General features: G+C 34.8%; 2 protein-coding genes across 3 annotated transcripts in view; one reads left to right on the forward strand and one right to left on the reverse strand.

The window, feature by feature from the left end:
• LOC144975621 (lymphocyte antigen 75-like) overlaps window positions 1–2,586 on the forward strand; it is a 5,832-nt gene extending 3,246 nt beyond the window's left edge. Inside the window, exon 2 of the mRNA XM_078919786.1 lies at window positions 613–2,586. Within this exon, the coding sequence (XP_078775912.1) occupies window positions 613–2,472 (1,860 nt within the window). The 3' untranslated portion in view covers window positions 2,473–2,586. The remainder of the gene's footprint in view (window positions 1–612) is intronic.
• An 11,529-nt stretch (window positions 2,587–14,115) lies between these two features.
• Window positions 14,116–16,402, reverse strand: part of LOC144974479 (uncharacterized) — a 41,237-nt gene continuing 38,950 nt past the window's right edge. For both annotated transcript variants that reach the window (XM_078917378.1, XM_078917379.1), the window contains 2 exons: window positions 16,193–16,309; window positions 14,116–14,329 (listed from right to left, as the gene is read on the reverse strand). In XM_078917378.1, coding sequence (XP_078773504.1) covers window positions 14,180–14,329; window positions 16,193–16,309 — 267 coding nt within the window. In that variant the 3' untranslated portion in view covers window positions 14,116–14,179. The remainder of the gene's footprint in view (window positions 14,330–16,192; window positions 16,310–16,402) is intronic.

Genomic DNA, 16,402 nt, shown 5'->3' on the forward strand with positions numbered 1-16,402 from the left:
TTTTGCGGTACTGTTATTAAAACAATGGTCGAATGAAAATGTTCAATATATTTTAAGGAAAGATGGTATGCACAAGTTTAGATAATAGGGTTTGATTGTGGTAAAATTCATTTTTGTATCATTTAACTCTCTCCTTAACAGCCATTTTCAGGATATTCCCCAAAACTTCACACCCAACTAGCATAAAAATCTATTTTTTATCATTTAAACACAATAGCAGTAAGTTCTTACGATACATAATTTCTTTAGCAAAATATGCTCTACAACACACTGTGTTCATTTTCTTTAAATTTTATGATTTGCAAGAGAAATTTGAATAAGAAAAATGTTGGTTGTATCGTAACGAATGTGACGATTTTCCTATAGTTGGTAAGGAGAGGGTTAAAGTCTGGCGGCTGCAGGCTTCTAAACTTTTCCGGGTTTTTCCTCGCACCCGATATATGACGATATACTTGTATTTCATCACGTGATTGTAGTGTGTCGGTTACCTTAACAATGAGAAAATGAAAAAGAAAATGTTTTGCTTGCAATAAAATGGAATAAAAGTATGTTTATAATCATAATAGATTACAAATGCTAAAATCATTGCCTTATTCTTATTCTTATATCCAGGGAACGATCAGTCGTCTTCAACAAATATTTGCTCTCTTTTCCTTCGCACTAGTTTTAAGAGCTTCAACTGCCTTTGATCCTTCCCCGGAATCATGTGAAGAAGGTTGGATTTTCTACAATGACACGTGCTATCTGATGAGAGACGAGTATGAATTACATGACGGTGCTGAACAAACGTGCCAATTATTTGGCGCACAAATGGCATATGCAGTGGACCATAACTCATTGGCGTTTATAAGCAAACTTGTCAGAGAACGAACTACCTATGGATGGTGGTATGGAGTGTACATGGACGATTACGGTACTCCTCGTATTCTTGGTGATGATAAGAAAAGATATTACGACGAAGTGAACGGAATAAAAGCTGTCATACCAAAGTATAAGAAGTTGACAACACCTTCTACGAGATGCATTGGACTCGTTCGAGACAGCGGGTACAGGACTGTGGAATACGTCATGATTGATGTGCCCTGCGATGTCAACTTGCCTTATGTTTGCAGGGGAGATCCCGGAGCTGTCAATCTCCCAAAAGACGATCACTTTGCCAAAAATGACACCTTAGATGTTTACTGGTTCAGTTCAGTCGACGATCGGCGATCTTACGATGACGCTATAAAGGCTTGCAAGGATAAATCTATGACGCTGTTGTCTATTAGAGGAACGCTTCAAATGAAATTTATCATGGAACGCATTGACAAAATACGAGATGAGCACGTCGATCCTTGGTGGATCGGTCTTCAAGTGAGTAATGGCGTTTTTTCATGGAGCAGTGGCGTTCCTATGAAAGCCGCCATGTTAACATGGGACCGAAATTTTGGAAATTATAGATACGATGTCCCAGAATGTCGAATTCTTCTTACGGATGGAACAATGCATGATAGGCATTGCTATATTTCAAAAGCTCCTTACATTTGTATGAGATCACACAGTCTGACCGGTAAATTTGGATGTCCCCCTGGCTGGATGAGAGGTGGGAAGTCGTGTTACTATGAGGTAATAACAAGAAGAGACACTAATTACACTGAGGCAGAGCTATTATGCTCTAAAGTAGGGGGCCACCCAATAACAGTGAGCTCCAACGTTGAGAAACTATGGCTGAGGAAGACATTATTTCACAAAGATCACAATCAAGATATCTGGACATCCCTCAGCGACAAAAACAAACCGGGAGAATTCGTTTGGGCGGGCGGTATAACTCCCAAAGCCAGCATTTTGACGTGGACCCCAGAGATTGATCTCAATTGGGAAGGAGAATGTTTCGAAGTTAGTGTACCAGAAAAGACGTTAACCCGTTTCAAATGTACGTACGGTCGACTCCCTGGTTGCCAGTATCCGTCAACAAGCAATAAATGTGTATCTAAGCAGTGGAAATACTTTAAAGGGAATTGCTATTTCTTTAATTCTAACCCTGATGTTTATGAAGACCAACCGTACACACTCATGCTTCAGCCTTGCCAAGCTGATGTCGCGAAGTATGATAGTAAAATTGTCGTAACTCCTCTTAAAATAGAGAGCACGGATATTCTGGACTTCTACTATAATGTAACCGGTTCGAATAGGATTTGGACAGGGATGCAAGAGAAATTAAAAGGGTTGTTCCTTTGGAGTGATGGTACACCGGTTAATATGTCAATTTTTGTCTATCACGATTGGCCAGCACACGACACATCCACCAGCAAATGTGTTGTAATGAATCCAAGTGGCGATTTTGAGCCTAAGTCTTGTGCTGCTTGTTTCTGTGGTCGACCGGTTTGTCAAAAAGAGCTTTATGTTCAAAACGGACACAATTTTGTCACATCATATTTATTTGTACATATTCTATCTTTGATTGCGACGATTGTGTTGTTTTGTATTCAGTGAGATAAAGAAACAGAACCATTGGTGACCATAGCGAGAATATCTTTTAAATAATATAATGTATTATAAGAGAGAATTAGAAATTTTCGATTAGAAACCTTTTCATTGTGTGCCTGTTTTGTTCTTGAATAGGGATAAAAAATGTTTATCAAATTATTTAAACAGCTGTTCAAAGTCATGACAAAAATGGAAGTGATGTCCTTCGTACATTTCATTTGATCTTTAATCTTTCCCCTGCGTTCTTGTTGTAATGGAAATACTCTGAAGCCATTGTTAAATATTCTCCATTGCAACAATGTTAAATCAAACCCTTTGGTTATAGATCTGATAATATGTACACATTGGACAAGACAGCCTTGGTAGGTGTTAGCGTTGTGGCAATGCAATAAATTGCCTCTTTTCTTACTTATAATGGCCTCGATCTTTCGTGTATGATATGTTATCAGATAAAACAACAGAATTCAATAGAGGAAATTTTGCTCAATGTGCAGCGCTTGTATCTTACATCTTCCGACCAAACGCATTGCCGCACATTCAGTGTCCAATCAGACAGACACTCAACAAATTAGCAGTAGCAGTTTATGATGGGTTACACAAACGCACGCACATGTGCAGTTCTGATAACATAACACAATTATGGGCTTAATCATCATCATCATCATCATTGCCTTTTTCACCCTGGATCAGGGTATAGGCCACAGACAAACAGTTTCCATCCTTCTCTATCCTGAGCCAACTTTTTTTTATCTCATTCCAGGTCTTACCACTTCTCTGTATATCAGCTTCTTTAATTCTTCTCCATGTTCCTCGCGGCATTCCCCTTGATCTTCTGCCCTGAGGGTTCCAGTCCAATACTTTCTTTGTTATAGTTGAGTCATTCTTTCTAAGCGTGTGTCCAATCCACCTCCATCGTCTTCTTCCTATTCCCTCTCCCACTGGTGTCTGCTGTGTTCTTTTCCACACTTCTTCACTTAATCTAATATTATTGTAATGGACACTATTTTTGTGCTACTTTAAAAATATTTCCATCACAACATTGAACCTACAACTTACTTACTTACTTATTTACTTATTTACTTACTTACTTACTTACTTACTTACTTACTTACTTACTTACTTACTTACTTACTTATCCGAACCAGCGACCACCTGCGCTCTAGCCCTTCGGTCTTGTGCCATGACGTAGAAGTTAGACGTCTTTTGTAGTTGTTCCAGGTGACCATAAAGTGTGTTCCTGATGCTTGGATTTGGTGGGAGGAATATTAAACCCACAACAAAAGGGTAATCGGACCTCTAAAAAGTAGGTAGCGTAATCAATAAATACAACATGCAGAATACACAACAAAGAACTCCATGTTGTTCAATCGGCAAAATATCTTAGGGATATAGACATCGATTGCTATCGTGCAACGATCATGATATAGCAATGCAACAAAAAAACACACAGGCCAATAAAATACATATATTATGCTGTTTTTGAACAACAACATTCGAACCTGCTGCCCAATAGAAACTAATGCAAGCAGCTACATTGCATTAGTTGGAGCTATAATAGAATACGCAAACACAGTTTGAGACCCATTAACAACATAAAAAAATAACACAAATTAAAATGGTACAATGCAGGGAAGTAGTTTTCAACACAACAAGTGGTGTGACTAGCGTGCTAAAATAGTGGTAGTGGTGGTAGTAGTAGTAGTTGTAGTAGTAGTAGTATTTATAGTAGTAGTAGTAGTAGTAGTAGTAGTAGTAGTAGTAGTAGTAGTAGTAGTAGTAGTAGTAGTAGTAGTAGTAGTAGTAGTAGTAGTAGTAGTAGTAGTAGTAGTAGTAGTAGTAGTAGTAATAGTAGTAGTAGTAGTAGTAGTAGTAGTAGTAGTAGTAGTAGTAGTAGTAGTAGTAGTAGTAGTAGTCGTAGTAGTAGTAGTAGTCGATTGACATGACATTCATGTAACCCTTCTTCTTCTTCTTCTTCTTCTTCTTCTTCTTCTTCTTCTTCTTCTTCTTCTTCTTCTTCTCCGTCTTCTTCTTCTTCTACTACTACTGCTACTACAATTACTACTACTACTACTACTACTACTACTACTACTACTACTACTACTACTACTACTACTACTACTACTACTACTACTACTACTACGAAGAGGAACAAGAACAAGAAGAAGAAGAAGAAAAAGAACAAGAAGAAGAAGAAGAAGAAGAAGAAGAAGAAGAAGAAGAAGAAGAAGAAGAAGAAGAAGAAGAAGAAGAAGAAGAAGAAGAAGAAGAAAGAAGAAGAAGAAGAAAAAAGAAGAAGAAGAAGAAGAAGAAGAAGAAGAAGAAGAAGAAGAAGAAGAAGAAGAAGAAGAAGAAGAAGAAGAAGAAGAAGAAGAAGAAGAAGAAGAAGAAGAAGAAGAAGGTTTACATGAATGTCATGTCAATCGACCCAATCGGCAAATCTGACCAGCACCTTCGGAAAGGTCAACATCGGGCTTGTTGTTCGTTACTGCTTAAGAAAAATAAGAAACGTTGTAAAGGACATGGTTAGTCAATTCACTTATGCTAAATAAAAATGCATATTTATGTTTTCAGGGAGAATCCGACAGCTCAGTTGGTAGAGCACTCGCTTCACACGCCGCAAAGGGACCAAGATCGATCCCGGGTGCAGTCAAGCTTTTTTTCTGCCCCCCCCCCCCCCCCTTTTTTTTCCACCTAGCCGTGAATGAGTCGCTGAGTCTATTAGATTTGGCGGAAAGTACTTAGCGTTACCTATCGTCATTTCCAAAGGATAGCAAGCAATTGATATTGTCCGTTTCACGGTATAGAAACCGGGATAAACTCCGGCTCCATGAACCACTGGCTCTGAAGGACTACTCTTTTTACTTATCTTTTCAAAACTATAAATAGAAATAATTTTTCCATTTGCATAGATAATGTCCCCTTCAGTTATCGATAGTTGACACGCGTCAAGTTTGTCTTATCAATTTTTGATTTTTGATTTTAGATAAAGGTCAAGTGTCCTTTTATTAAAATAAATGCTCGTCTTTTACGTAATATAAAAAAAAAAAAAATAATGGAATACCGTAAGGAATCGTCGCCTCGGATATAATGGGTAGAAAACCAAATGAATAGGAACATCCTAGAAGTTGATTCATTCACTAAGCAATGTTTATGGCAATTGGATTCAATAGTCTGATGTCACGTCGCCCAGCAACGGCAGCCATCGTGGTTCTAAACAAAGAAAATCAATACTTTTTATTCTTCATGCTGGCTAGAACTTTTCATATGTCTTGTGATCAGAATGTGTAAAAGTCACGAAGATGATCAGATTTAATTGGGGTTTTTTTTCCTCTCAATGCGCTTTTATGCTCGTCAGAGAAATATTTCATAAGGGCGTCCGCCATTTTTCCGATTGTTTAGAGGCAGTTACTAAGTTACCATGCGTCATTACGAGGGAAGTGACGTTATGACTGTTGAAGCGTATTGTGACAAATTAGGCAGCAGGCACTGATGTATTGTTTTGTTTTTAACGGTTTTACGGCGCTTGCAACGCATTAAGGTCAAATCAGCGCCACTAAAAAGGAAGAAAACGGGATATCAAAAAGTTCTAGAATTACAATTTAAGCATCGGAGAATAAGGCAGACAAAGGGGAATTGGTTCAAATAGGGAACAGATGTAGATTCCAAGAGCACACTATCAGTGTATTTAGTTTGAGATCACCTAAAAGTCTCATCCAGACACAAGCACATGTCCCCACTGAAAGGAATACACTCAAATGTTTACAAATCATATATAATACATAAACAAAACAATGCAGTGCATAACAGAGATATAATTTACAAGGAAAAAAAGTATCATCTCCCAAAATTAACTATACATTTGACTGTTTCCCTCCCTGCCAGGGTATCCGGCCAGGGCCAGAACAAAACCAAGTAATCTCATTCCAAGACAAAGACAGAAAGCATGTTAGAAAACAGATATAGATAGAATGCGTTTGGCCAAGTAGTTCACAACATTGCCATCCGGAAGTATAACGGACCAACACACAAACTCTGTGTAACCATGAACGTTTATAGTCAGGTTAATACAGTTTAGTGAGAACAACTCACAAACGCGGATGGCAAAAACAATAACAAAGGCCTGAGTGACGTCATCTTCGAACTATCTATAGGGGGATAGAAGATACAGTAAGTACCTCCCTGCCCACAATGGGAGGTCAGGATCCCCACCCAGGCACTGATGTATGATAAAGATCTGGAAAAGCGTGTTTATAATAACAATTTCAGACAAAGCAAGAATGACAAGTACAAGAAATTAAAAAACGGCCAAAAAAATCAGAATGCCTCGGAATTTTTTTTTCTCTTGCATTTTTCTTTCTTGCTTTGACTGGCCCTGTTTCATAAACACTTTTTTCAGATCTTAATGTGTAACTCATTGTACTTGAAGATATATAAAATAATGTCCAGAGATTTAATTCATTGATCATGTAAATTAAGTGTTCAGCGGGTTTACCAGTTACATGCCTTACTCTGAAACGACTCGTGTTTAAAATTAAAAACTTGGCCAGAAAATTCGTCTAAATATGGATCGATTGAAATGAACCGCAACTTGGCAAAAACTCTAAAACCCGGGACTTCACGAGGTGGGGCGACATTGCGAGTTTTTGCCAAGATGAGGGTCATTGAAATCGATCGATATTTGAAGGACGGTGTTCTGGCCAAATTTTTGAATATGCCTTTTTTTAGAGTAGATAGATAGATAACTGGTTAATAGTTTATATGACAAATTTGAGCTTTTTTTTTAGCTTTTTTTATATAGCACAATATCCACTAAATGTGCTCAAAGCGCTTTAGAAGGGGTCCCTGACCAACAGCAACACGTAACACGTAGAACGAGACATGACGCCTGTCAGGCGATATTACATTTTTTTCCGGACAGAGACAACGCTGTTAACGGCCAGGTACTCATTTTACACCTGAGTACGGTGAGAGAATCTGAGTAAAGAGCCTTCTCCAAGGACTCAACTATGCGCCGAGCGAGGCTCGAACTCAGGACCCTCCGATCCGAAAGCGAGTGTCATACCATTTGACCACATAGCCACACACTGCAACTGGTTGTTTTTAATTAGTGTCTCTATTTATTGCTTGCATATTCAAACAGCCTTCAGTCTATTTCTTGTCAAGCTTAATTGGAAAATTAGGTACGTGACAAGACAAATGAGAATCAAGCGTGTAATTTTAATTCCCAAATTTAGTCACATGCGTTCATCGTTAATCGCATGTTGACCCGGCCATGGAATACATTCGTTACTCTTTTGTAAAAGCCATGGTTTACTCCGCTTTACTGTGTAAAAAAATAAATTCTCTGGCCAGAATACTCGATCCATATTTGAAGGACGAGTTTTCAACACATTATACATTTGTTCTTAATCAGATTTATTCTGTAAATCACAAACGTTGAAGAATGATCTTTGTTTATATATAAGAACATAAAGTTGTTTTCTAGAGAGTTTGTATGAGTTTTTAAAATCAATTTTTCTGCTGGGTAAGCCTGCGCTGGCATGTTGGGAAAATACTAAAAAGGTTCGGTAAGGAGAGAGAGAGTTAATTTAGATTTTTAAGATCCAAAAGGACAAGGTAAAGAATCACCAAAAACACCATAACAATGAAGTGTGAAGTTTTTCAGACCAGCTACCTTTATTGCATTGCAGTGGAGATGTACACGGTATAATCAATACGTATTGTTATTATTTATTATCGTTTTCCAAAGCTACGTTATATTGGCTTGACTGTTAACAAACAGTTGATTATTGAAAAATACGTGAAAACGAAAATATCATTTCATTATGTCAAAATCGGGTAATGGTTTGGATTGGAAAACAAAACAAAAAGAAAAAGAGATATAAATTGATAACTAGCATAAGGAAAACAAGGAAAAATATAATCATGATGATAATGATAATAATAATAATAATAATAATAATAATAATAATAATAATAATAATAATAATAATAATAATAATAATAATAATAATAATAATAATAATAATAAAATCATTTAAGGCACTGCATTCATTTCTTGGATTAGACCTATTAATTTTAATGATAATATAAATAAAGATCAAATACGATTTTTAAAAAGGCACCTTAATCGTCGACTTTGTAGCACCTTGGTGTTAGCCGTGTTTAGTTCATTTCTAAAGAGCAGAACATAGTTTTAAAATAGCACTTGGTACTTTCCTATGAGATTTAAGCTATGACAAGTCATTTGACAGTCATAACCTGGCTCAAATCCGTTTTTCAAATGAGGATTCGTCATCCATTCTCTCATCTAGGGTATAGAACATGGGGCAACACGGCAAGATGACGAGTCAGGATGGCCTGTTCAACGTCGTCCTCACAGAATTGAATCCAGTCAATTTGTACATTTCATAGATTATCAATACATGTATAAGTGAAACTGTCACCAAATATCAACACGCCATTTTGCTTATAGAATTTGCAATCCATGCTCGTTTACGTATCAACTTTCCTCATTCAGCTTCCTGCAATGTAAGGACCAGGTTTATGCCAAGCTATGAACGATGATTTAAAATCAAGTCTCAAACTTAAGGCTGGGTAACACTCTGATTAAGATTAAAGATATTTAGAAGACCAAGAAGGCTAAATTCTTTAATCACATGATGAAGTGTTACTTCCTTGGATTGGGTCAATACAGTTACAACCCAACACGGAGTTGCAATAATTAGGCAATGATGAATATTTGAAAAAAAATTGTTAAGTCTCAGTCTATGTCTCCTTTTGTGTAAGAAATGTCAAATTAGGGGGTAATTCTAGGGTCCAGTCAGTATTTATTAATCTACTCAGTTTATGAAAAGACTATTAAGTAAATAGGCTACATACATATTAACTCTCTTTTTTTTAAACTGGGTAGATTTTTAATAACTGGTATATTGTTAAAATGTATCATAGATATTTAAGGTTACCAAATTATCAAATATGATGCAATGTCAAATTTTGAATTAAAAAGGCTGCATCTCTTTTAGTCATTTTTTCAACTGGGTAGATTTGCAATCTAAATTATTTTTAGATTGTGTCAAAGGCTTTATGACGGTCCTCAGTGATTACCATAAATATAATATGATACAAAGTCACATTTTGAAGCCAATACAAAACTATTATTAATTCTTTTTAAGAATGCAATCCTGTTATTTTTAAGATATTGCTTGTATTATGATTATAGCATGATAAAATACTTCAAAAAGAAATAATTATGAATCCTTAATTAGTGAATAGAGTTCATTTAGCAATACAAAGCGGTCGCTTTACATATGGTCAGTAATTTTTAAAGAAAACTAAAATATTGAAGCTATGCTTTGCATTTCTATATAATATATACCTATAAGATACATACATAATATATATATATATATATATATATATATAATATATAATGTTTTGTAGTACACGATGCTGCGATGTTCCAGTGTCATCATAATAGAGAATGAAATGGTTTTAATTTGGATAATACTTTTTAAAAAACAAAAATCTTACAATACATATCTAGTAGTCTTGGCATTTCTAAAATGACACAAATGTTTATCTGTATTGTTGAAATAGGAAATTACAAAGATATCATTCTTGTGACTCATTATCGTGGTTTAACTATCTAGACTAGCTCTAGTTTCCTTGTATTTTACGTTATTTATTGTCAAATTTGGTTTGTTTGTTGGGTTTTTGTTTGTTTGTTTGTTTTTTTTTGGTGTTAATCAATTATCTGCAATATTATTGTAACGCCCGATGTTTCTTTTTGAAAATACAAGACAACAGAACAGGGATCTATTTGCCATAAAATAATAGGTAATGATCAACGTGTACTTATTTGCAGGTTTGGAAACTCAAACTGTTATGGGCCCATTGTTGTTGTGGAAGTTCTCTCAAACCAATGTAAAATATTTTCCATTACAACACTGTTAATTCAAGCTCACAATTAATTGTGCTCGGTTAACAGACCTGTAAATATGTACACGTAGGTAATGATGAAAAGGAGAATACTAAATACACACAACAAATATAATATGGAAAAAAAAGATTGAGAATTAAAGTGATTTGTTATAAACAGAACAATCTTCTAGAATGATAGGTAGTACAAAATTATTCAATGATTTTCAATAAAAAATTAGCAAAATTATAAAGGAAATTAATATAATAATAACTATAGTTATGACAATAATAGTAATATCTTAGCATATCAACCGCCAATTTCACAACTTAGGCATATAAAAGCTTTTATCACATTGACATAAAAGGTTATAAGTTATACAAGGAAACGAAAATGAGAAGACAAAATAAAATTACAATAAGAGATAATAACCTCCTGCCAAAGAGATTCGTGTTTTTATCCAAAAGAGATTTCACCCTTTATACAGGAAGTAAGGAAGTGAATCTAAAAATACATTGCACAATTCCGTCGGCGTTAAAAGTGAAAATAAAAAGAAGAAAAAGACCAATACTCAAAAGCACGGATGTAACATTGATTAAAAAGCAAGAACAAATTTATCATTTTTCATTTCATAGGTTTTAAAATTTGCTAATTTTATTGTTTTTTTACGCAGAGAATACATTTTTTTCAATATATATATATGTATATATATATATATATATATATATATATATATATATATATATATATATATATATATATATATATTATAGAAAAGGATTTTTGGATTCAAACCCAACTCCATAAAGTTATTGATTGCGTCCTTCATTGTCTATACAAAGCTGTTAAATCGCGTTTATGCGTGTGCTGTTTTAAACAAGGTCCCTTCTCAAGAAGTTCCAATGAAATGCTTATAAAAGGATTATATCATCAATTAATCACTTTCACGTATACACTGCTATTTTTGATATTCCAAGAGAAAATCTCACTATATCTCAACCAAATTAATCAAATATTTTTGGTAGAATTTCTGTACTCTGAGCAAAGATTTGTTTTATCAAATTAAAGTCAAATTAATAATAATAATAATAATATATAATAATAATAATAATAATAATAATAATAATAATAATAATAATAAATAATAATTATAATAATAATATATAGTAATAAGTTGCTTTGCTTAGTCTGGATGGCAATGTATTCAGTTTTTAGTTGTTTTCGTTATTACCAACAGTGTAAATTGATCACAGTTATATAAAATCACACAATTGATAGAGGGGAAACAAATAACAAGGAGAAAAATTAAAATCCCAAAAGATAAAGCTAATTTTCACATAGACTGGTATTATTTGTGCGCGAGTGTTTTAGAGAAAAACACATAAAAACAAGGCGGATTACGAAATATGCTATTAATCTTCTGTTTTTGAAGAGCAGCCGTAATGTAATGAATGTCTAGCTATCGCACAGATTTTTAATAATATCTATATCACAATTTCTCACAGCAAATGTGAAGGGTATAGGTTACAAGACTAGACTAAATAATTCGCCTGTAGTAGGGATTTGTACACAAAACAACACGATTATAATTGCACAAAGGGTGATAATATTAATGATAATACTAATAATAATAATAATAATAATAATAATAATAATAATAATAATAATAATAATAATAATAATAATATAATAATAATAATAATAATAATAATAATAATAATAAATATAATAATATAGTTGGATAACTTCTTAGCTTAAATTGATTTTCCTAGTTAATTATGTCGGAAAATATGCATTTACTAATTAAAAGCAAAATACAAAACAATTGTTTAAAATCAACTCAATTTGAAAATAAAACTTACTTAGACTTGCTGTGTACAATAAAAGAGGAATATAATGCTTTTTATCAGGTCCATCAATGGAAGGAGGGAAACATTTACATTTATTTAGATTATATAAGGCACTTACATAATATATGCTAGTAAAACATGTCATTTCATAAATGTCATGATTACTCTAAGCCTCCTGTTTAAAAAAAAATTAAAATTGCCATCTCTACAGCTCAACATTCATTGAAAAAATTCTGCCAAATTATTATGTTCATCAAAATAGTTAATTCTAATGCATAAGGTGATTATTTAAATAATTTTACCGACTTTATCAACCAAATGTTAATATCAAAGTATAATTTTAATTTTAGCTTAGTTTGGGTTTTTTTAAAAATGTTTTCACAAAAGCGAAAACAGGATATTTTATATATTATATTATGATGTAAAACAGCTTTTTCATTTTGGCTAGAAAACGTTCATTTCATATAGAAATCCTAAATTTAGCAATAGAATTTAAAATCAAGATTACAAAGAAATCGAAATCTCGAATTTAGGACTTTAATAGAAAAACAAATTGAGGAGGGGGGGGGGGGAGGGGGGGGGGAGGAGTCATCTTGATTTATCAGTATACGTAAGAAGTAAAAACTATGTTACCAAAATTCCTTTTTTTTAACGTGTTTTTTTTTTTTTTTGTATTTTCCTGGCAATACAGACAAAATAATTTAGCTGTTAGAATCGCTTTTTAATCTCATTTTTACTGGAGGAAATTGGTTCTAATAGGTCATGTGTAAACTGTGTGATATATTCTTTACAATAATAATACATTCAAGATTCTGAACTAGTTAGATAGGAAGTATGAACCGATGCGTACTCGTCATCATTATTATCACAATTATCATGTGCACTGAGTTAGGACCCAACTAAAATATCTACCAATATAAGATAATTTTCCTTTATTTCTGTGCCACCGTCTCTTTACATAATGATTATGAAGGTTTGCAGCACATCTTTGGCAGATCTTTAGATTATGAAAATTATTTCTTGTATTCATGAAACAAAGGTTGTGTTTGAGAAGAAAAAAAAAGAAAAACCCATGATTTCTCACACGTTTGGTATAATTAATTTTTTCACGATAAAGACCCAATTTCCGACAAAGAGAGTAGATAACTTCGACCAATACTCAACACTGTCATATTATTCTAAATAAAAAACACGTTTTAAAAATTTTGTCCATAAAATTTTTTTTGTTTTTGTTTGTTGCTTTAGGTCTCTTCCAACACAATTGAGGTTATATGAGAGACCGCTGAAACAAAAAAACAAACAATCTAACAAAAATAGTACAAATGCAAATCAAAATCATAACCTAAAGATATCATAAGCTAAATTATAAATAACCAAGAACAAACAGGCAGAAGATTTACAGAAAAAAAAATCCCCTGTCAAAAATACAATCACAAACCAAAGAAGCAGGATAGGATAGTAAAGAGAAGAAGAAACGACATCACTATCGGATCGTACACCCATGTGAACATCATAGGTATATGATTCAAGGGTGATGCTCCCATCCAACCACCCGCTGTCCATAAAACACGTCTTTCAAATATCGATCGATTAAAATGACCCTCATCTTGTCACAATCTGCCAAACCTGGGCCCTCGAGGAGGTTTTCCAGGAAGTCCAAGGTTTAAAACTTTTGACAAGATGAGAGTAATTTTAATCGACCAATATTTGAAAGATGAGTTTTCTGGCCAATATTTTAAAGCGGTTTTTATTTCAGAGTATCCAGAACACTGGTATCGATTTTTTAAGAACTAGAAGTAACATATAGTTATTGCTTTTATTGTTTATATTGCAGTTATATTAGTATGTCATTACGTCATCATTGGTATCATATTTCTCTTTTTATCATTGTCGTAAATATTGTCTTAATGCCTGTCCCATGATAAAAGAATACAATGCGATTCTACAGAATGCAACAGCACAGGAACCCAGGGCTGTGGTCTCGAAGCTTGCTCTCCTTCACGTTCAGATCCTGGGGCTCAAGCTGACCAATCAGGGGCGATTTCTCTGTCTTGACAGTCGCTGATTGGTTGCTGGTCTCGGTGGTGGCCGGCTGGAATTGAAATTGTGAATTAAAAATGGGAATATTATGATGGAATATCCTAATGATTGGGTTTATACCTCTTTTATAACTGATAGGGGTCCTTGTAGCTCAATGGATAGAACCCTCCATTCTCATAAATGGTATAAAACCTAAACAGACCATTAAGCCTCTCCTGACCAACTACAGGAAAATCGTCACATTTGCTACAATACATCATCATCGTCATTACCTTTTTCACCTTGGGTCAGGGTATAGGCTACAGCAAACAGTTCCATCCTTCTCTATCCTGAGCTAACTTTTTTTTAAAATCTCATTCCATGTCTTATCACTTCTCTGTATATCAGCTTCTTTAATTCTTCTCCGTGTTCCTCGTGGCCTTCCCTTGATCTTCTGCACAATGAATATTTATTTTTCTAATTAAGATTTGTTATGTACATTCCACTTTGTGAAGAACAATGTTTGGGTACAGCTATGAATGCTTAACGCTGTTTAGTAAAGCTTGTTTTGCTTCGCACAAATATGTATAATATGTTTTCTTCGCTTTTAGAGTTTTGTGTTCTTTTATGATACTTCGGAAACAATTCTGAAAATGGAGGGCAAGGAGGGAGTTAACATATCATACGTACGATCCATTCTTAACCAATCAGAGAAAGGCTTGTTATAAAAATTGATAAAATCAGACATAAATGCTTACGCAGACAGACAAGACTTTGAATCATGAATTTATCCCTGTCACAGCTCAGCTCACACATGACCTTTTACATTGAGCTTTATATAGAGCAATATCCACTAAATGTGCTCCAAGCGCTTTACAAGGGGTCCCTGGTCAACAGCAACATTTAACATGTAGGACATGACATGACGCCTGTTAGGTGATATTACAATTTTTCGGACACAGACAACAATGTTATCGGTCAGGTACTCATTTTACACCTGAGTACGATGAGAGAATGTGAGTAAAGAGCCTTTTCCAAGGACTCAGCTATGCACCGAGCGCGATGCTCGAACCCTGGACCTTCCGATCAGAAAGCGAGTGTCATACCACAACACCACATAGCCGCGCATTCAGCAGAGAACTCTCTTTCTACAGGAGTCTCCATCATCTGAAATGCGCTCTAATCAGATCCTGATCAAGAATCTATCACAAAACACACCAAGACAAAACACTCAACAGGAGTGTAAGAATGATTTCATAATCAGAACACGTCAAGTATAAGTTAATATGTAAACCGCTGTGGAACTGGTCTTGAAGAGTTTGGAGCTGGCATAAAGCTTAAAGACGACGATCATGTGACATGTTCCAGAGAATTCAAAAAATGAAATTTCTGAGTTATGGCGGTGCACTTTCTTTTATTGATGCATGAAAAATTAGAGACACCTCATGTCATTTATATGAAAGTTAAAAAAAAATACCCCAAAAATTGAGCTTTTATATAGTGCATTATCCTCTAAACCTGTTCAAAGCGCTTTACAAGGGGTCACTGACCAACAGCAACACATGACATGTAGAACGTGACATGAGGCCTGTTAGCCCGATATTACAATATTTTTCCGACAGAGACAACGCTGTTAATGGCCAGGTACTCATTTTACGCATGACTACGGTGGGAGAATGTGAGTAAATAACCTTTTCCAAGGAATCAACTTTGCGCCGAGTGGGGCTCGAACTCAGGACCTTCCGATCCGAAAGCGAGTGGCATAACACAAGATCGCATAGTCGCACAAGCGTAAAATAAACACTCATCACTACATAAAACGCCAAAGGCCAGCAAACAATATAATTTACTTTCCGTTCCACGCTTCAAAGGCGAGGATACATTCAGGCTTCAAAGAAATTTTGGTCGCGAACGACTGTTGTTTCTTATGTCTCACCTTGTCTCCATCTTGTTTGATCTCTTCCTTGGGGTCATCCGTAATGCCAGGGGTGAAGGTCGTGGCTGCTTTGGCGTCAACCTCGTCAGCTTTTGAATCTTTTACTTCGTCGGTAACCTGTTGAGTAAAGATTGTGTGTGATTTCTTTAAAAAGTTTATCTGTTGAAAGGACACAAATCACTCGCGAATGACCACCAGTTATGGGTGCCA

This window comes from Berghia stephanieae, chromosome 6 (assembly GCF_034508935.2).
Source record: "Berghia stephanieae isolate SIO BIC M18660-M18661 chromosome 6, UCSD_Bste_1.3, whole genome shotgun sequence".
Lineage (NCBI taxonomy): Eukaryota > Metazoa > Mollusca > Gastropoda > Nudibranchia > Aeolidiidae > Berghia > Berghia stephanieae.